This window comes from Pangasianodon hypophthalmus, chromosome 21, assembly GCF_027358585.1.
Source record: "Pangasianodon hypophthalmus isolate fPanHyp1 chromosome 21, fPanHyp1.pri, whole genome shotgun sequence".
Taxonomy (NCBI): Eukaryota; Metazoa; Chordata; class Actinopteri; order Siluriformes; family Pangasiidae; genus Pangasianodon; species Pangasianodon hypophthalmus.
The window spans coordinates 4,359,501-4,381,010 of record NC_069730.1 but is presented as its reverse complement, the minus strand read 5'-3'; the positions used below and the strand labels follow the sequence as shown (position 1 = coordinate 4,381,010).

The 21,510-nt window shown below is 40.0% G+C and overlaps 1 protein-coding gene across 3 annotated transcripts in view; it reads right to left on the bottom strand.

The window, feature by feature from the left end:
• The window catches only part of LOC113543315 (collagen alpha-1(XXVI) chain), a 34,896-nt gene extending 15,685 nt beyond the window's left edge, over window positions 1–19,211 (bottom strand). The window contains exons 1-5 of one of the 3 annotated variants that reach the window (XM_026941425.3): window positions 18,717–19,211; window positions 16,201–16,323; window positions 15,756–15,853; window positions 2,925–2,986; window positions 1,501–1,627 (exon numbers count right to left, since the gene is read on the bottom strand). In XM_026941425.3, coding sequence (XP_026797226.1) covers window positions 1,501–1,627; window positions 2,925–2,986; window positions 15,756–15,853; window positions 16,201–16,323; window positions 18,717–18,883 — 577 coding nt within the window. In that variant the 5' untranslated portion in view covers window positions 18,884–19,211. Of the gene's footprint in view, window positions 1–1,500; window positions 1,628–2,924; window positions 2,987–15,755; window positions 15,860–16,200; window positions 16,324–18,716 lie in introns of all 3 variants that reach the window. The other 2 variants (XM_026941423.3, XM_026941424.3) reach the window with 2 other exon arrangements.
• Between the last annotated feature and the right edge of the window lie 2,299 nt (window positions 19,212–21,510).

Below are 21,510 nucleotides of genomic sequence, written 5' to 3'. Positions count from 1 at the left end.
CGTTTTTCTTAGTTTTTGAAAGCCCACACATGAACACCATTCAAAACAGAGACAGTCCCAACCACAAATAATGCTAGCTAACTATATTGGCTGTGAGCTTAGCAAAAAAAAAAAAGGAATAGTTAGGGTTCTGTCCAGATTTATGGATATTTGGATTGCTTTATTTAATCAGAGTTTCAACAAATTTCTGTTTGCAATTAAAATAAATAAGTGATGTTATGAACTTGTAATCCTTAAATAAAATTGCAGTAACTTATGCCAATTATATGAAGCCAATCATTCGATGTCCATCAATGTTCACATTAGTGAGTTTTCTCTATGTAAATTTACACAAACTCAGGACTTAAGTTACACAAACTCAGGATGCAATCATTTTTCCACATTTACTTTTTCATGCAGGGTTGCCAGGTCTAAAATTTCCAGCCCAACTACATCACACAAACTGCACAAAAAGACCTGAAACTAACCCAAAAGGTCCGGGCTTTGGAAAAGGGGGATGCATTTTTCTTTCTTCTTAGTCTTTGCATGGGAAATAAGTTCACCGTGCAGTGCACGCATTTCTGATTTGCAGTATCTGCAATACGCCTTTTTTTTTAATCATTGCCTGGTACGAACATTATCCACTCCATAATCCTCCTTTCCGTCTACCAATCTTTGCAATATATCTTACAACAGAAATGGTTCTGTATATCGTAGATACACTGTACGCACACACAATTTCTCTTTGTTTCTCATAGGCTATGTCTGCTTAAATTGATCAGATTTAATTCCAGTTATTTGCTTTAAAGAAAGATCTTGGCCGCTGTGGACTATTTTTAAACTAGCCTAAAAAAAAACACCATCTGAGGACTCGCTTTTTCCATCCGCATCCTTGTTCCAAAACTAGCCCAGTTTGGCGTAAATAACATGACCCTGGCAACCCTGTTTTTGTGTACGTCACATTTCTTGTGTAAATGCTCCTACGAATAATTTATGATAAATTTGTTCATATCCAGCTGGATAAATGTGACCCTCTGTCCCCCTGGCAGTCCACACAACCTTCTGGTCATTAGCAGAGAATCTTATAAGCTGAGCCTCCACTGCCCACTTGACACAATTTGACAATTATATGACCTGACTGAAAACTTTCACAGACAAAACTTTCCAGTGGTTTGAAACGTGGAACCTTTGCTTATTGATACTCTTATTCTGACCTGCTTAAATTCTAATATTCGCCTGAGAACAAGACTTTTTAACACTTTTAAAAAGCAGGTGAGATTTTTCAGACACAAGACATTTTTGGCAGCTTGAGCCCTAAAGAAATATGAATATACTTTATTCATGTCTCTAAGCACCAGCATTTATAGACTCAACATGTCATTACTCCTCCACTCCTATGGCCATTACTTTCTCCATGTATGTGGCCACAAATCTCAGGGAGGCTCTCTTCTCGGGGTGAAACGCTGGTCCCTGTTAAAATGAGGGATTGTTAAGAAAAGTGATGGCAGGTGATTGGCTCACCTGGTTGCCAAAAAGGTGGGGGTCCCCTAGGGGTGGGCTCTGGGGTTTCTACCTCGTTGTCTGTTGATCTCTCTGGCAGAGTATTGATAGATGGAGGACGAGGTCCAGCCTCCTGTAACAACTTGATCTAAAACACAGCCAAAAGCATAAAAAATCACAAAACTGTCTAAATATTAAGATTCCACAAACTAGCATAAAATCTTTACTGCTGATATCCTACTGTCCACACTACAGTACATTACATTTATTCATTTGGCAGAGACTTTTATTAAAAAACAAACGTGGGCCAGAATCCAATCCAAGCATAGATCTGAATAGTTGAGGGTTAAGGGCCTTTCCTATTAGATCCATTTTCATTTTTCCTTTTCTGTATAATATTTCAGAGAAAGTTGCATTAAAACCACAAATGGTCCTTACGAGAAATCTTCATAAGAAACTTGATTAGATCGTTGTACTGAAAAAAAAAAAAGAATTAGTTAAAGTAGTAAAGGATCTGACACTAAACACTGATGTCAACTGATTAAAACACTTCTGAACTGCCTTAAAAATGGTTTAGCGAAAAAGCCATTAGGATCGGATTTGTTTTATTTAAATGAAAGGTAGCAATTAACTATTTTAGGAAAACATCTCTTGGTATACCTCAGGGCTGTGTACTGCTCACTTCTATCACAGTACTTACTTTTAGAAAGTATTATCCCTGAACTTTGGCCCAGATCATGCTAATATTCTAAATCTCAACCTTTGTGCAACTCTTTACTTCCTCAGACCCCTTCAGCACAGATTTATTTTAGAACTATTCAAATATAAGGCTCATTATTATTGGAGCTTTTTATTCCTGAACCTTCCACCAACAGAACAGGTCCAAGTTGAAATATTTAGAAGTCGGTTTATTTTTCAGTTATTAAGGTTTGGATTAAACCCATTTAATCATTCAATCAAGCAAGCAGTCAAACAGGCATAGAACTACATAATAAATACAACTTTGATAATGGTGGTGGGATTTCCATCACTGGAACAAAATTTAAAATAAATAAATAAATAAATAAATAAAATAAGTCCTGCTTATGCTTCCCAAACCTCAGTTTGAAAACTATTGCTCCTGTCCATATGGTAAAAAAAAAAGTGAAAAAAAAAAACAAAAACAAATAAAATTAGATGTAACCAAAATGGTGACAGTACCAAAGAGGGAATAAGTTAGGAATGAAGTTAAAAATCGCAGTGTAATTCTTGACAGCAAGCCTCCAAGAGATAAACACAAGAAATGTGGACAAGTGTCCTTTAGTTTTTATAGACCAAAGATCTTTACCAAAACTGGTAACTTCTGTTAATCTAAATATGTTTAACTGATTTAGCTTGTTTTAGCTAGGCTTGAGGGAAAGCAGGAAATACTTTCTTTATATCTTAGCTGATTTCATTGTTCTTACCTTACTCTCAAGGCTGTTCAGGCGATTGCTCAGACCAGTGTAACCCGTACAGTTCATACATTCTGCATGAGAGATAAAAAGAGTCCTTTTTTTAAAATACTTTTTATTAAAATGCTCCACATAGGCAAAAACATATGATCTGTTTGATCTGACATGGTTTTATGGAATGAGTGCCTCTGGAACACCCATACCATGAAGAACAAAATATCAGCTAGCTATCATATAACATCCACTAAAACATACAGACTATATGCAGGGACATTAATTGGATGGGATCTCAGGGAACATAGTTCAGAAATTAGTGGTAGTGAGTTGGCAGCTGTAGTATACCACAGTGCCAGCAGATGAATGCCTCAAACGAGTCCCTTGAGTGAATGCATTACTGAAACAACAAATTATGACTCGTTACTGTATTATTCCAGCACTAAATCAACCCATTCGTCAGGAGCTTGAGGTCTGACACACCTACAAGTACGGACAGGCTTTCTCTTCTCCTTGACTTCCTCCCCTGTCACTGCCTTTATTTACTGCTCCATCGCTCTCTTAACTTCCGAGCGCTTGTTTTCTGTCTGTCTGCCTCATGGCAGTATCCCTGCTGTGTGCCCAGATGCTAGGAAGACACAATGCCCAAAGTGCCAACCTGGCCACCACCATGCACTCTAGGTCTTTTGGTCAGATGCCAAGGTGCTAGCCAGATCTAACTAAATACTTTACATAAACAACTGATAAAAAGTAATTATGTAACCAGCATAACTATTTCCAGCCCATTTTTCCAAATAAACACTTCTTTTGTGGCTAAGCCTGCAAAGAAAACAAGTCTTCCAAACAATCCTCTTTATAACAATAATCAAATGAAGAGGCAAGGCTGAAAGACAAGTTCTGGCATCCTGCCCAGTACAGCTATTTCCACAGGACTCATCTTCAGTATGGACTGGTTTGGCCTATAACCACGGGGACTACACAATGATCAGTCTGGATGTGGTGCAGAAAGCCCAAAGAGGCCATAAGAACCAAGTCTTAAGGAGGAGTCAGGATTTCCGTTTCGGGAGGGTTTAATTGCATGGGTAGAGAAAAAAGTTCCTTGGGGTGGGTATAAAAAAAAAGAAAAAAATCTGATTGCTAGCTCCATGTTTACTAACCTGAACCTGATGACAGCATTGCATCTATGAGGCTTACAGTCTATACATACATCTGGAAAAATACTTTAAGACCACATGGCTGTTAAATTATTTTCAGCCCTCCCTGGAAATAAATAGTGGATTATGACCACATTTAGATGTAACACAGAGCATGGTATGAACAAAGCCTGTTTAAAATGTGATCAAATCAACTGCAGAACTAGATAGCTCCCAATCTCAGCATTAAAGTAATACTCCAGCATTTTCAACCTAGTCTTTATCTACCACATCTGCAGCACAGTATGTGCAATTACCACAGATAAGATTTTCAATATGTCCTGTATTAAGAAAAGGACATGAAACCTATTAACTTCAAGCTCACTAATAATGGAAGTCTAAGGAGTGTTGTTTAATTCCATGAATAATCATTTATGCAAATGTTTTCAGGAATAATTTAAGCCATGTTATATGTAAAGTAAGCTTTAAATCTGTATAATTTGTCTTTCAGAGATGGAACTACTTTTTTTCAGAGAGAAGAATTTGTGCTTATGTATTATGAACCTAGTGTTCAAAGCTCAAAGGGAATACTAAGAAGATGTGCTTTAGTTTTCACTTGAAGGAAACTGGATTCTGCAAAACCTTAGGGAGAGCCTAAGCTCTTTATTCTTATCCCGTGTTCATACTGGCAGTAATGCAACAGGTCAAGGCATTCAGTGAAATCTGACCATTTGGAGGAACTGGAGGTGACACTACCAGAGGTGACACTACCAGAGGTGACGTGACCAGAGATGATGTGACACGACCAGAGGTGATGCAGCGAGAGGTGTCGTGACTGGTGGTGACACAATCACAGCTGACCAGGAGTAATGTGACCAGATGGGACATGATCATAGGTGATGCAATGCAAACGGAGGTGACACAACCACAGGTGACACAAGTGGAGGTGACACCTCTGAAGGTGATGTAATCAGAGGTAACATAACTGGAGGTGATTCAACCAGAGGAGACATGACAACAGGTGACACAACTGGAGGTGACACAACCAGAGGTGACATAAATGGAGATGACGTGATCAAAAGTGACACAATTGGAGGTGACACAACTGGAGGTGACATGACCAGAGGTGACAAGACTGGAAGTGACATGACTGGTGGTGACACGACCAAAGGTGACACAACTGGAGGGGACACGACTGGAGATGACATGACCACAGGTGATGTGACTGGAGGTAACACAACTGGAGGTGACACGAGCAGAGGTAATGTCAGCAGAGGCGACATGACTGGAGGTGACACGAGCAGAGGTAATGTCAGCAGAGGTGACATGACTGGAGGTGACACGAGCAGAGGTAACGTGACCAGAGGCGACATGACTGGAGGTGACACGAGCAGAGGTAATGTGAGCAGAGGCGACATGACTGGAGGTGACTGGAGGTGACACGCAGAGGTAACGTGAGCAGCGGTGACATGACTGGAGGTGACACGAGCAGAGGTAACGCAACCGTAAGTGACAGAATGGAAGTCATGCGACGGGAGCTGATGCAACCAGAGGTGACACAACCCAAGATAACGATACCATTGGCGGTGCAAGTGGGCAGGGTGAGAGATTGAAGCAGAGTTAAACTTTATGCAAAAGAGAAGCAAAGAAATGTTGAGACTATCAATTTGAATATGAGATGGTGTTACAATTCTGCTTTTCCTTCCACTGTGAAATAATATCCGTGTTTTTTGGTTCCATATATCAGTTCCTAGTCACAGCTCCTGAACCGGTCAGTGACATTCACTGTGCTGGCAACAAGCTTGAAGGGTTTGATGTTTCTAAACACATCTGTTTTTAGTTGATTCATAAAGCAAAAGATTTCAGCTTATTCTGACAGTAGTAAACAGTAATTCTCAGCATGGATGCCATTTACAGTATATCTACACAGTTCCCTCCATAATTTTTATTTTTAGTGCAAAGGAAACTTTTTTGTGGTCAAATGGGTGGTTTTGGATACATGCTATAGCTAGCTAGGAAGGCCAGCTAGCCAGAAGCTGCTGTAAAACCAATCACAACTGACAATAACTGAATAATTAAATAAAAATATCTAATGCCCACAAGCAACCAAAATAAAGCTAGTTGAGTGGTGTGAGATGGGAATCCACTGCTGGTGTGAACACAGGGTGTGTAATGATTGCCCTTTGACTTCATTATACATTTTGAGGTATTCCTTCAATACACAACTGCCGGATGGATGATAGTAAACATAGTTCCTTCGGATCTTCTGAACTCCTAAATATAAGGCCATCTGAAGTACCATTTATAAACATACACTTGCTGATATATACACTTCAGCCTTCACTATAACACACCTACTCTCACACACACACACACACAAACAGACAGAGACATGCCACAGATCAGTCTCCCTCTCACACATAGTTGTGGACAGACTTCTACAAACACTTTCTCTTTCTGGATGCAAAAAAACATTCCTGTTCACCATCATTTTGGGAAATATTTTCAGCACATGACTATTATATTGGATAATTGTACCTCAGAGAACTTGACCAAGGAAAAAAAGAAATATGTATTTTTAAATTACTCTTCGCAAAAAAAAAGTCACTGCTTCCCCAGAGTTTATGATTCCCACAAATTCTAGTCCAGATAAAAACTAGTCCAAATAGTCCAGACAGAGTTACTATATAGCAACAAAAAGAAATGATTCTATGTACAACTGTCCAGTTTCAATGAGTTGTCAAATATATCCCCTCAAAAGACAGACCCTGGAGCCACTAGACACTGCAGCTGTCTTATGGAACGCCAACCTTTTTACGAACAGCTGTGCAAGACAACATAAGGCACATGTCTAAAGGGGTCAGAGGTTATGCAGGTCTAGCCTGGGAATTCATTTACAATCAGTCTAGATATAGGATGACACAAAGGAAGGATATAAAATGGACGTAGCTAAGACTCATGGTAATAAAACATTTGAGAAGAGTCGATGCAGTATGGCTAAACGTGAGATGGCTTCTTAAGGGCACAGACTCGTCTTAAATATTCATAAATATTACTGATCTCCCAGAGCATAACAATTTTAACCATTTATCCCAAGATGCCATAGTTATTTATACGTCTAAGTCAAGAGTTCAACATATGTTTTGGAAATAAAAACAGAGAAGAAAAGGATGGAAGGTGGGAGGACATGAGCAAGAAAGAGAGGAAAAGAGGGGGGGATGCACAGGCGATCGTATGGCTTGGGCATGACGCCCATTGGACATTTAAAAGAAGAAGAGAGCTGAATTTCACCCAAGATATACATGGTGTGTGAGGGGGTGTGTGTGGCCAGCCGTGACCGATGGAATGCCTCCTGCTGCCAGGCCTCTCCCAGACATCTGTGCTGTGTGTCTGGGGCAGTGTGTGGCCGGACATGACTGCTCGATAGGCAGACATGCCAGCATAACTCTGTCTCGTCCAAGAAAACCAAGCAGCTGTTTCCCCCGAGCTGAGCAGGTGATTCTCATCACCGTGCCAGGCCGGTGTATTCGCCACTGAGATAAGAGACAGACCTGTTGAACTCACACCACAAAAAAACTCCCCAGTTAAGAGCAAGGTTTATTAGAAAGTTCAGTAAGTATTCAACAGCGTCTAAGAAAATTGAGTTGTAATGTTCCCAAAAAAACATTACTGCAATGATTTGAAAACATCTGCTCTAATAATAGTTTGCAACACAATTGTATCCCAACTTTTCCAGTGAGAGCAAAATGCATCAAAAAACATTAGAAGAATACCCAGAAAACCCCACCCGAACTTGGAGCTGCCAATCCACATTTTCCCCACCAGGTTCAAAAAGATGCTTTTTTCATTTTAACAACAGAAAAATGTACATATTGCAGCCTCCGTGCTTTGTAAGTAAAGGAGACTCAAAGGTGAGCTCACAGAAGCCTCTTTGCTTAACTGATGTTAAATCACTAACTCACGGTCAATGGCCACCTCCACTTCCTTTCTAGATCTGCCATTGTGTCTAACGTCTCACCAGATCTGTGTGCTAAGGAAGCAGGCTGTCCAAGAGCTAAACTGTGCTAAATCTGCTCAAATAATCATCGGCTGCAACGTGATATGGTGTGACATGTCTTTAACACCACATACAGTACAGTATGTCTCACTGAAGTATGTGTCGTATATGATGCGACTACAGTTAACTGAGAAAATAAGTCAGAGTGGAACTGAGTGAACATGAGAAACTCATGCAGAACCTTTTTTAAAAACATTTATTGGCTTCACTTGACCAATGGAGAGAGAGAAGGTCCTCTTGCTGTCAGGAAAGTGTCTTTTTCTATGCGTACTCTATTATAAACAGGCTCGTCAAAGGTTCTTTCAACGGTTAAAGGTTGTAGATTTGCCATTTGTCCCTCCAAGTAAGTATTCCTATAAGATGCATCTCTACAGGGTCCCTCTGTCTGATCGACTTCCAGTGTCAAGCATAAAGGAAACTGCTCTGTGGTAGAATTCACGATTGAATCATCAAGGACAAACCGAAGAGCCATTTACAGTGCTAAGGGACAAAGGCACCTGCCATCCCATCATTCAATCTACTAGCCATGCATTATTGTTGGTGCTGAAGTAAGAAAGAACCTGCCATTTGTCCCTCCAAGTAAGTATTCCTGAAAACCCCAGGGATACCTGCTATAAGATGCATCTCTACAGGGTCCCTCTGTCTGATCGACTTCCAGTGTCAAGCATATTCAGCAAGCCAATCATGACACACACTTAACATAACTCTAGCTTTGGGAATGTCTGCATTTCAAGCCGCCTGGCACTGTCTTATTCAGCTGGAATGCAACAATTCATCACGTAGCGTGTATACAAAAGCCAAGATAACCTCTGAGCTTGCGTTTGATGAGATGACTAATAGTGCTGACACCGACATTACGTCATAAATCAGACGTGGCCACACAACCACTGCTTCGACAAGGCAGTGGTGAGTTAGCATGGTGTTCTGTATCCGAATTTGCCATTAAGACCTTTTTTTAGATTAAAACAGCCCAACCGTATTGCACCTTTTCCAAACTCTAACATCAGAATGATATTTTCGTGTTTTGAAGTATATCAACATCGAATGTGATTTTGATCTTTAATGCAAATTTTCTATAATGTAGAAAGGCAATCTTTACTCAGAGGATGGTACACATGGGATTCTGAAATATTTGATTCGGTTTTTCAGCTCTTGCAGCTGTTGAGAGCTACCACTGGAGAACGTAAGACAATGACACAGACATATGTCTGACTCATGCCTATAGTTTTGGAAGTTCATTTTTAACCATTTTAAATAAAGGCTAATGCCTTCTAAATCATTCATTAAAATCAATCTGTAGTATGTGGAGTCTTGGCCAACACAAACACCATGAATAATGCAGATTTTTGGTCAAGAAGATTCTGGACTGCCTTTATGAGAATGACGTTCTTGTCACAGTTTTAGGACACCCACCAGCATTGCTCCTAAAATATTTTTAATCAATCATTCTGTGTTTGAAAACAAGTAAGACTCCACAACAAAGTGGACAAAGATAGCATGGCTGTACTTCACTGAGTCCCTACACCTACTGAGGTTTCTCAGGAAATTATCCTAGTGTCTGTATTTACAAATCCTGCTTTAGTCAGTGCTACGGCTGAGCAATAAGCTCCTGCTACATGCTGTGGACACTGCATGACATAAGTTACTGGGTGGCGCATGCAGAGCTAGCAATCAAGCGTTTTACGCCATCCTGCTGTTTTGGCCTCACATGCAACTTGGAGTCAAGGATAAACCAGACAATTACATATATCCCCCCACACATCAACTTGGTTTTTGAACAACAGTAGAAGTAACACAGAGACAAGCCATCTTTGACTTCATCTAAGTGCATAATTGCACAGGCAATCACGATGGGAGTTCGTTCACAACATTCTTTTGAGTATACCTTGTACTGAAACCCTGGAGCAGCTGAGGGTTTGTCTCAAGGTCTAAATCAAGCAAATCCTTTACTTGCAGAATTGAGATCATGGTAGATAGTATTTTAAGATATTTTAGGTAGTTCAGGCACCTTACAAGGATGCCCCTGTTGGCTCCTGCTTGTCCAACTGGATGGAGACCCTTGGGGAAGATCCAGGACTGCTGGAGAGATTATATGTCACTGTTGGCTTAGGAATGTCTGGGGATCCCTGATTAGGAGCTGGAATCTGTGGCCAGAGACAGAGAAGTCTGGGCTGACCATCTAGGCCTGCTGCCACCACCAAGAAAAGCAGAAGGAAAATGAATGAATGACTAGGAAGTTTAGGATGGCAAAGCAAGACTCAAAGTTTCTCCAGAGACCAAGCTCATTTTACAGATCTGTTAATTAAAGATAAACATAACTGAAGGAAGCACGGAAATAATCCAAAAAATAATGTACCCAACTTACCAACCCTAACATCAAATTTCTCACATCAGTTCAATACAACAAGAGGTTTCTACATTCCTGGATATGTTGAATGCCAGACACCAGAATGTTGATTCGTCCATTACCTTCAGGCCCTGGGACTACAATCTAAGATATCCATCAGCAGCTCAGTGTGAAAGGTGAGTGGGGGGAAGGAGCAATGGCAGGGAAATTGCTACCAGATTTCTACTGATGTGTTCCATGCCATCAGTACCACACAAACTGCTAATCTGCTTTGACATAACTAAATTCCATAAAACAGGAACGTCTATGATCTAGTCCGTGACTAAAAATGTAGTTTAAACAACCAGTCACATGACACTAGGACATTGCAAAGATCAAGTTTTTGACTTTCTTGCCAAACTCTTACAAGGTTTAAAGTATTCATTATCCATTATTATTATCCATTATCTAACTGCTGATTCTATCTAAGGTAGGAGCGCTAAGGAAAAGGACATGTGTCACAGGTTGCGTTGCTCTCCTGTAGACTTGGGTTTGGAGCTGTCTGCTTAAAACTAAGGTCTAGAACAGGATGCTGTATCTTTTAGTTTTCTTTGGCACTGTTTCTATGTTTCTTTTCAACAAGCTTGGGGAGGAATGTTCCAGAAATGGAGCTGGTCACAATGACATGCGGGAGGATTGATAAACAGGGAGGGAGAGAAGATGAGATGAGCAAACAAGCCAACTTATATGTTCTGCAGTGTTTGACTAAGTTAAATGTGACCACTTACAGGATGATGGTTCAGCCAAGAAATGCAATAACACCTCACTTTACATTGAAAATATGACCTGAAGACAAAGTGTTCAGTTGAAGTTTTCCATTTAAAATACCAGCCTTCTGAATTTGAATGTCCCTATATTTGAGCTTAGCACCTATGGAGGTATAAATGAAAATTCATCATAGTGCAAACAGGGCCATACTTTGCATATGGATAAAAAGAAAGCAAATGGGTTCAATGGGGCCACTGAAAAGGTCTTAGCACTATGCAGAGCTCTAGCTATCACTCTTTGAGTTTTTACTACATCGCCCCACAAACTTAGCTGTTTCAAAATGCAGATTTACAGCTTAGTGTAAGGATAGCACTCTCTTCCACATACCATCAAGCCAGGCTGGAGCAAACTGGGTCCTGGGTCTCATCAAGATCAAGATTCTATCCCTTAGAAATGCTCTGCCCATGTGGAAAATCATCTTTTCTGGGGCAAAGGCAGTCTGTCTGGCCCTCATTAGCATCAAATGCCCCAAACCCAATGAAACTGAGGCATCTGCTGATCAATCCAGAGTGACTTTTTCCCAACATGTTCCAGTTGCAACACCAACAGGGGTCTAAGATGTTGGAGGACAGGGATGATTGGATTTGTTGAGTCACAAGAAAAGTGGTTTTTGGTTTGGTTGTGTGTATATTCCTCATGTCCAGAAAACTATTTTCAATCTGAGTCACTTGCAATGCTCCATATCAGTCTGAGGATCTAGTTGCAACTGGTCTGCATCTTGCAGTTGAAAGGTTATGCAAGTTGATTACGCTTTTGTATTCTTAAGCATTTTTTCATTAGAAGGGACGGTATTAATTTGAGGTTGAAAAAACAGCACAAGAACCTCTTAACCCACTTTCTTTTGCTCCTTAAATCTTAATCCACACTTGTCTATCTTCTTTTATCTCTTTGATCCCTTATTTTCCACCTTTAGTCTGGCAATTGTAAGACCTTGCTTTGTCAGGTGATCCTTTGGTGGGTTTATTTCTCTCTGTTGAGTGCTCAGCCTGTTCTTCCCATATGGATGTGATTTTCTGAGGACTTAGCCCATTAGTGCACACACATACATTTTGCCAAAGGTAAAGCAAACAATGAAAGTCTGCTGTTTCTTTCCCACAACCTCTTTTGTGTATGTATAAATACACAGTATGTCAGGAACAGGTTTTAAACTTTAAGTTGCTAGACTTTTCTTTATTAAGGAAAGAAGTACTTTTTAAATATCAGTACTTATCTGTTATAGCTATCTTACCTCATGCAGTCCTGAGAGGACCTTGGTTTATACCTTATTTGGATTGGCAAGCACACCTTATTTACTGTAAAAGCTAAATATTTGTCATTAGCAGCGATTACGCAGACAAATGTCTCAACGAACTATTGAGGACCTGTGTCACTCTCTACAAGATGGTTTGCTGCTTGGAAAACTGCTGATTCTCCACATACTGCCTCTTTGGAGCGGAAATGAAGTGATATGAGAGAAAACAGAGTGCGCTGGTGAATGTATACAAATATATCCAGCACCTCTGTGGTCTTACCCCAAAGACAAGCAGGGTAAAAAGAGAAAAGAAAGAAGGACAGGGAGGGGGCATATGGTTTGTGGAGCGCCACAAAGAATCCCGATGGGGACTGGCCTATATAAATATGTGAACAAACATCAGGGGTTAGTGTCTGTGACCTGCAAAACATCTCAAAGCATCTCTCTCTCTCTCCCACCAAGAACACTCCCCCAAAACACTAACCCCAGAATTCTCTCTCACGCATGTTCCCATGCAAGCAAGACATATACACACACACACACACACACACACACAGTATAGCAAGGCTGGCATATCCATGGATTCTTAGTAAATCCATGCTTTACAACAGGGATATAGATTTTTTTCTTAAGGTTCTTCAGTTTGTGGAAACAATCACTAATGTGTGTGTGTTTTATCCCCTTCAAAGAGCTAACACTGCTTCATCAGCAGACAGAACTAAACATTAAATCCATTAAGCACTAACATACAAGTGCATTCCAACAACATAAATGCCGGAAGACAGCTTGGATTTCTCTAGGACAGGGTCCAAAATCCCCAGGTGGCAAATTTTGCAGTGTCGCCAAAGCACAGGAAGAAGGGGTACTTTGTTGATTGCTGGCATTTTGATTCTTACTGTGCAACAGGTCATAAACAGGCAATGAGAACTTTTTATTAAGCAATACCATCGATTGCATGAGCAAACTTTGTTAATTAGCTTCAGACAAAGCATTTCCTCAACTAGCGTTCTTTCTGCACGTCTTCATTTTAACAAGGTGATCGATTTCCCCCTGTCCCTACACTCTTCAGTCTTACAGCCTGATATTTGTGGGAACAAGGTGTAGCCCCTGTGGCTGCTTTCCCATCAACTCTTTTAACAAGCAAGCAAGGAAGGATTTTACGTGCACCACAAGTGCCCTTGTTATCAATCACGTGCTCTTTAATACACTCCCCTGCGCTCGCTGGTTTCCAGGATGAAACACAGTGTGTATATATATGTGTGTAATCTAGCTGTGTGTGAGTGACGCGCTCTCCCTAGCTGGCTCACTCAGTCAAGCACCAAAAGGCCTACAGCGCTTCCAGATGTTCTGCAGCCCAGACGGCTGGCCCATGCTCAAGCATGACGGCCTCCACTAAAGCCCCCCTACTCCACCCCAACCCCCCTTAGTTCTGGGCAGGCTGAAAGTTGGGGCGACACAATACAAAACACTCAATGTTGTGGTAGTGGAGTGGTGGAAAAGATCAGTGAGTGAACCTAAGGCTGGAACTAGTTCCGAAAGTGGGTGATGACAGTGAGAGAATGTGGAATCGGTACGTACGGTATAGAGTTATGGAGGGTTAAAATGTATGATGGAGGAGCTATGCAGTGTGTAAGTGGGGGGGCTGATATTCCATGCCTGTGGTGGATGATCTCACTTTTTTTTTGAAAAGAGAGACACAAAAGAATCTCGATTGAGGAGCGTGAAACCACAGAGCACTTATTACTGAAAGGCTGGAGAGAAAAAGAACAAGACAAAGTCATTTAAGCTTAGCCACTTGGCCAAGAAACAAGAAGAGATAATGGAATAAGTAGAAATTTGAATTCCAACATACTCTTAAGAATTGTGTGCAGGATTCTGTCCAACCCCATACCTAACCCTCACCCTAATGAGTGCAAAATTGGATTTTCGTTCAGTCGTCCCTAATGCTTTTTTTCTTACTAATCAGCACACTATGGCAAGAAACAATACACCGGGATCCATTACTACCCCCATAACACTTTTAAAAACATTCAAACCATGGCAACAATTAACCAATGGACACGTACCAACTATAGCAGAGCAACAGAGGCTGTAGTAAAGAGTGTATTAATTCTCTTCATATGATTTCAATGAGCACGTAAAGCCTCCAGCATCCACAGTGAATATTAACTTGGACAGAAAGCATTTTCTCCTAAAAGATAAAAAGAGGATCACTGCTTATTCTGAGAAAATGCACTTCCTGGATCACTAAGATTTATTACAATAGATCCACATTAGATTTAACACTGCTAACTATCGAATCTGAGTTCATGAAACATTTGTATGAAATTGAACGAGCGAAGCTGGATTTTAGTTGAGTTAAAACATATTACCCATTGACAGCTGGTCATGATATTAGAAGTGAGGGCTAAAATCAATGGCTTAACAATAAAACTATTAGTGTTGAGCAATGCATTATATAGTGAGGCCTCCGTGATGGCATAATAATAATAATAATAATAATGTTGTCAGGCAAACTATTTTACACACATACACATACACACACACACACATAAAGGCAGACAATCAGCTGTATTTGTGATTTTTAATTAAATAAAAGTGTCTCAAGTCTGTAATGTTCGACTGGGCTCTTGCCGTGTTTCCTCCGAATAGCAAATATGGTAAACAGAAAAGTTGTAACTCGTTCATTTACACCAAAAAAACTAAACCTATGGTTTCATCTTCTTTTTCATGGAACATATACTTTGATTGGACAATGTTTGCTTATTCTATCTACTTTAAGTGTATCCTCGAAAGACATTTTGGGGAAAAAAGGATGATAGAGTAAATAATCCACCATGTTCACGTTCATTACATACACGACTGTACCCACCTTCTCAATCACTGCTAATGACATATTATGGATGTGTCAGTGATTGTAAATCAAATCTAGGGGGCGTGTCACTCTGTAATCCCCTGACACTGATAGGCTGCATGAATCTACAGACTGGGCTTGAAAGAAATAAGCTCCAGCTTTGCTTCTTTATTCCATTCTGTGTATTTTTCTAATGACTATTGGTGGTGGTGTTGGTCTTGGTTCCACAAAAGTCCAAAATAATCTGATTTAATACATTTGTTAACAGCAAATAATCTGATATGGATGTATTTATGTCTTTGAACATCAATTTGGATCCCCTAATTGAATCGTGAGAAATTATTCTAATTTCGTGTAGAACCATACTGAAATAATTGCATGGCAGCAAATGGTGATTCACCTTAATTTTTTTTTACTCACCTACACTGCAGTCACTTCCCAGGAAGCCGGGACAGCACCTCCATTCGAGCGCAGTCACCTGTCGATAGGCTACCTTATATGCAGGCCTGATCAGAGTCCTGTAACTGCCAATAAAAAGAAATCAGCATTGTATAAGCATTCTAGCATTTGCATTCTCATGAATTCAGCTGGATTTGATTCACAATTCTTGCAACGGTGGCTTTGGATTGCCGTAGGGACGTTTTTGGTTTCAAAATCCGATTATACTTCAACAAGAGCCAACATCTCATTTGTCACAATAGAACTGTCCTGTAGTTTGGCATAAAACATTTACAGAGGATGAAAGAAAATGCAATTCGCTTTTACAGTAAAAAAAAAAAAAGAAATTATGAAAATCACTTTGCATCCTTAGACACTTGGAAAGCACTAAGCAGACACAGGAAAGAGCGACGATACAGGTTCATACCTGATGACTTTGGAGCAGTGTCCTGGCCATCGACAGCCCTGGAACACCCTCTGCACCGTCGTCTCTGTGCCGTTATGCACCTGGCATGTAACCGTCTTCGATACAGTGTACTGGCACCAGTTCCTGAAATAAAACGAAAGAGCTCACATGACAGAAACGAGGATGAGGCCATTAAAGGACAAGCAGCTTCAGCATTCCAGCATTTTAACATGTTCTCAAACCAGCAGCCATGTTAGTCAGATTGGGCACTGTTGGTCTGCTTTTCTAGGCTGCTTTTGGTTAGGTTGTGGGGGAAAAAACAATGGACTTGGCCGCTGAACAACATTTGGGTTGGACTGCCCTGATTTGGTCAGGTTTTTAAAATATAACATTCATAAATTCCATTGCTTAATCATGCAACTAAAACTGAACAAATGCTCGACATGTGCAAACGTTCACCACAATATTGACTGACGCTTCAAAGATTATGCAGCAGCAGCATAGCCAGATAGATAAAAATTATTGCTCTGGTTATTGTTTGCTGTTGGGGGTTATGGGCATGGATGGTTGAAATGTGTTGCAATTCATTGTACTTGGAATTTGGAAAAAAAAAGACCTCCGACAGGGAAAAGTGAAATGAAATGGTCCAATTTGGAATTGCCAGTCAGGAACTCAAGCAACATCCACTTTACCTGAGTTCTCTGATATATACACACCTGATGTCACAACAGTATGGCGGCACACAGTGAACAGTGAACAGATTTCCCTTGATAAAAAAAAAAATTGTGAAAAGTTAAATTAAATTTAGATTTGTAAAGTAATTCTGTTGATTTCAGCCCAGTCGTGACAGATCATTTTAATGAACATACATGAACAATACCTACATTATACATCATTTCTCTTCGCTAATTGCACAGAAATAATTCATGTAGATCTTATTTATAGGTTTATCAAGTTCAGAGACTAGCCATACAAACATGACCTTGCTCTGGGGATCCATGTTTTCCAAGCAGAAGCACTTAAACTTGTTTAGATCGGAACTCTGGGAAACAGACAAGGAACTTCATGAGTTCTGAGTTCAATAGACTACAGCAATGGACAACTGGATTTAAACCCGAAGTGACTCTAAGGGTTGTTTTTTCCTGGAAATAGAGATTTAGTTCATTCTGTTTCCCAAATTTTAAACAAACTAGCGGCATAAATTAAACCACTTTGACCCTGACCAGGCAGTTACTAAAGATGAACTCTGTAAATTCATTGCTGTAAATGCAATGGTCATGTTAATGTATGCGCTTTTTGTTTGTCTCACCAGCTTCATATCTGACCGCACAACCAGATGAAAGTAAACACCTTCTGCTCATGCAACTTTTTAAATCTTGTGTCCTGTTGAATCTCAGTTGCACCTCCTATTCATTCCTGTATTTGTATGTTTAAAACACATATCAATACTCAGCTCCATCTTTAGTATTAGTAAAAAAGCACCAGTATAAAAGTGTAAATGTGGATTAGCAACTTAAAATTGTTTTGTGCACTATATTTCTGAATATCACTCAGAGTGGTGGATAAATCAAAACTTGTAAAGTTTGATTCGTTTGCATGAACAGAGTGAGTAAATTGAGTCAGAATCCCCATCGCTGTGGGTGAACAAGTGGGGGATCATTTTTCCCATTGCTTTATGATATGATGCATTGTCTTTGTTTTAGTTGTGCAATTTGAAGAGGCACAAATTGTTCTGGGGTTTAAAGTAAGAAACATCCATCTTCAAACATTCTGTTTCCCAAAGAACTTTGTGCTATTTTCTCAAGTAACTTTAATGTAGTATTTGTCAGTTCCAGAACTTGGATTTCAGTCAGACTTACAGCCACTTTCATGACATGTAACATGGAATGGATTTGCGTACTCACAACTTGAGCTTATGAGACAATGGCACGTTGGACTTGGACTCTTTTTTCCTGAATGTTGCAGACTTATCTATGTGAATAATCTTTACACTAAGTAAAAGATTGTGCATTTACTCTGTTACCGGAAATAATGGTACTGAACTGTACTTTTCCTTATCGCTGCTGTGTTACTATCAAAGGCACATGGGAAGGTGCATGTGGTGTGCCTTTAATGAACTTTTTAAGAGTAAAGCTTGTGGTCCAAATGATTTTTAAAGATGCTCTATATTCATGATTCCCTATGAAGGTACAAAAGATGTACCCTGGATGATACCAACCCAGTAACAAGGAAAAGTACAATTTCATTTTTGAGAGTGTACTGCAAATCACCCCAGTTCAGCTTGGACTTTAAAAAAAAAAAAAAAAAAAAAAGCTGTGAACTTGAAGGTTACAACACTGTTACTACTCCAGAACTTTTTACATCTCTGCATGAAGGCTGCTGTTGCTTTGAGTGGGTTTTGTAGGCTGGATTTAATTAGGAGCAATCTGGCAACCTTGCCAAAAAGCAATTGGTTCATGCCAATGGACAGTATATGGGATTCTATTAAAGAAAGGCTGGAAGTGTTAGTGCTTCATAAAGCTGAGCGTGTTTCTTACCTGCGCTGAGAGCTGATGCCTGCGGCCGGGGGTCCAGCGACGCTTTGTTCTGAGCTCACATGCTGCAGTGTGAGTCCTGGGAACGAGTAGAAACCGGTACCGAAAGAAAGTCCAGTGGAGGACATGAGGAAGAGACACAGCGCGCTCCAGAACGCGCAGCGCGCCATGGCTCCTGTCCGCGAGAAACCGAGGTTCAGCTCAAAGCCGCGGCGACGCGCAGCCACACATCCGCACTGGAAGAACCAGAGAACCACCAAGTGTGTAGCGAGGCTCTCACACCACAGAGCAACTCGATCTAAACCATGCAGATGTCTGAAACGAGCTGGTGATTTTCTCACACCACCCCCACTTTCTCAGCTCGACCTCCTGAGTGGATTGAAGTGACTCTGTAAATGGTTGGAGCGTGCGTAATGACGCACCGACTTCACACAAGCAGTACACTCAGAAAAAAAGAGTTCTAGAAGTCTAGAACCCTAAGCACTCCTCATAGGATACCACAGGAGGAATCAGTGCAGAACCCTACAGCTAAGGGTTTTACATCAGGCTGGGCTGGCAGTAAAAACCCCCTTTTAAAAAGAAGTATCCAAAGAGACACTAGGGGATTTCAAACTTTTTACAGCCAGGAACCCTTTGAACTATAAAAACAAACAAACAAACAAATAGATAGATAGATAGATAGATAGATAGATAGATGTAAATAAAAAAACCCTTGGTACAAATGTACTTTGCAACTCGTCCAAAAAAAAAAAATAAATAAAAATAGGCACATGATTTAAACAATAGTTGACTTTTTATTGAAAGCCAGGCTTATTTATTTATTTAATAAAATTGTAATCAGGTTTCACTTAACATTATTTACAGCCATTATAACTAGGGCACTGGAGGAACCCTTTTTTTTTTTTTTTTTTTTTTTTTTGTAGTGGACCAAAGAGAACACCAACTCTGGTTCTAAATGTTATCCATTTTTATATTCATCTGTAAAAGCTTGCCATGAAGGGATGCAGCTAAATCAGGTGTGTCTGAGCAGGGAAATCTCTAAACCATGCATGTAGCACTTGATCAGAGTTTGCCAGACCTTTGCTGAAGCAGAGGAATTGGCAATTCAAAGTTAAAAAATTTTAATCTAATCTCGAGAAATGAAGTCTTTTCTTCACTTCTCTCTGCATGGCTGCGAGCCTGATGTACCCATTCAGTGCAGAAAGTACAGAGGTCTATACGAATATGCAATTCTCTCTCGCAGTGAAAACCTCTGTTGTAGGGTTCTACATGAAAAAAAAACTTATTCCGTCAGATGAATAAGTTAAAAAAAACATTTAGGGTTCTACACATACCGTATTTAACCCTTTTGTTTGAGTTAAGAATGCTTAACCAAAGAACGCTTGGAAAAACATTTTCTTCTAAGAGTAAAGAAAAGAGAGGATGAGAAAAGGTGTTTTCTATTTGTAACTTTCTCTTATAGTGAAACACTATGTTGTACACTAATAGAACTGTTAATGGTTTCCAGACAGGGACAAGAAGAAGAAGATTTCCTAAGATTTCTAGCTGTAACCTATCAGAAAGGTTTCCAAGTAGAACCCGCTATAGAGACTAAGAACCCTTAACTATCCAATGATCCATTCAAGAACCAAGGTGATATTATTATAAAGACATCTTTGGATCTTTTACCCCATCCAAGTAGAACCTTTAAGGGTTCCTCCAGAGAGAAAAAGCCAAGGAAAGTTTCTAGATTTAGACACATCCTTTTGTCTACTTTTGAAAAAATAACATATATTTAAAAAATCTTTAATTCTTTCATCAGGTACACAATTGTGGTGAGTGTACTGTTTACTTGTTTTTTTTTTTCTCCTACAATACTCACAAGTATGGTTTGAGCATGCCCGTATCAGAGACGCAAATCTGCTTTTGTGACAGGAAAATGTTTTTCCAGTTATACCCCAGACTTATAAGAAAACTTGCTTTGTTATTGGAAAGGTGCGGTTATTGACAGATTTGTTCTTCTTGAAGAAAATCTTTTGTCCCTTGCCGGAAAGTGAAGCTTGCTGTGAGGCTCGCTGATGAGCTGATGATTTCGATCAGCTGTTCCCCAGAACAAAGGACTTCTCTGTAACTGTTAGTGCTCTGAGCAGTGCAGTTGGTCTGAATCTGAGAACTAGAGTGAGGGTCTCCAGCCCTCCTTCTGCAGGCTTCAGCTCCAAACCACATCTAACACACTTGATTCCGCTAATCAAGCTCTTCTGGAGACACTAATCAGGATCTAAAAGTGGATCGGATGTTTTAGATTAGAGTTGGAACTAAAGTTTGTGGGAAGTTTGCTTGGAGGATGGCTGGAGATCCATGCACTAGAGTTCAAGGCTAAACGGCTTATTAGGAATTATGATGTATTATGATTAATGCCTTATGCAAATATATTTATATTTGTGTCATCCTTCTTGTTTATGTAACAAGGGTGAGATGTTACTGTATTTTGCATCACTTTTATCATGTTACTTAGGGAAGGCAGATGTAAATGATCAGATATAGCTGGTGTTAATCATGTTTTTTCACTTGAGATAAATGAACTAATACATATAACAGGCTTACAGAGCATATAGCTGCTCAAAAGCCCATCGCTGGCTCTGTGTCAGATCTGATCTCACAACCTTAAAAGTACAGAATCTTAATCACCAAGCCACCATTGCTCTACTGCATAATACATAAGGAATAAAACACAACAGGGTGGTGCGATGCGACCGTTACCACACCATAGTTGATTATTTTCCTATAACAGCATGCCCTCAAGGGTTTCATTCCTCTT